The 455-nt window shown below is 62.0% G+C and overlaps 1 protein-coding gene across 1 annotated transcript in view; it reads right to left on the reverse strand.

Moving 5' to 3' along the window:
* Positions 1 to 420, reverse strand: part of CBX4 (chromobox homolog 4) — a gene marked incomplete at both ends in the record, with an annotated part of 779 nt that extends 359 nt beyond the window's left edge. The window contains one exon of the mRNA XM_010146418.1: positions 5 to 420. Coding sequence (XP_010144720.1) covers positions 5 to 420 — 416 coding nt within the window. The remainder of the gene's footprint in view (positions 1 to 4) is intronic.
* Between the last annotated feature and the right edge of the window lie 35 nt (positions 421 to 455).

Consider the following 455-nt stretch of genomic DNA (forward strand, 5'->3'; position numbering starts at 1 on the left):
CAGCAGGTTTTTGGCCGGGCCGTGAGCCCACTTGTCCGGGTGGGTGACCAGGGGGGTCTTGTTACTGTCCAAGCAGGCCTGGCTCTGTGGCTCCTTGCTGCTGGGCTGGTAATGGGACTCGTACATTTTGGGGTCCGGCTGGTAGTGGTGGTGTTTCTTGCTGTTCAACTGGTAGTAATACTTCCCTTTGCTGTGGGACTGGTGCTTCATGCCGCTCTCCTTGCCGTTGGGCTGGTACTGGTGGTGCTTCTTGCTGTTGAGTTCATACTGGTGCTGCTGGCTCTTGCCGGAGGAGCCGAGATCCAGCTTCGGCCTGTTGTCCACGGCAGGGTCCTGCAGCCCCGTGAGGATATTCGAGCGACGGGCGAAGGAGGGAAGCTGCAACACAAAACCGGGGGCCGCGGTCAGCCCGGGGCCGGAGGAGGAGGCGCGGGTGCTCCGGCAAGTGCCGAAGG

This window comes from Eurypyga helias, unplaced genomic scaffold, assembly GCF_000690775.1.
Source record: "Eurypyga helias isolate BGI_N326 unplaced genomic scaffold, ASM69077v1 scaffold45720, whole genome shotgun sequence".
NCBI lineage: Eukaryota > Metazoa > Chordata > Aves > Eurypygiformes > Eurypygidae > Eurypyga > Eurypyga helias.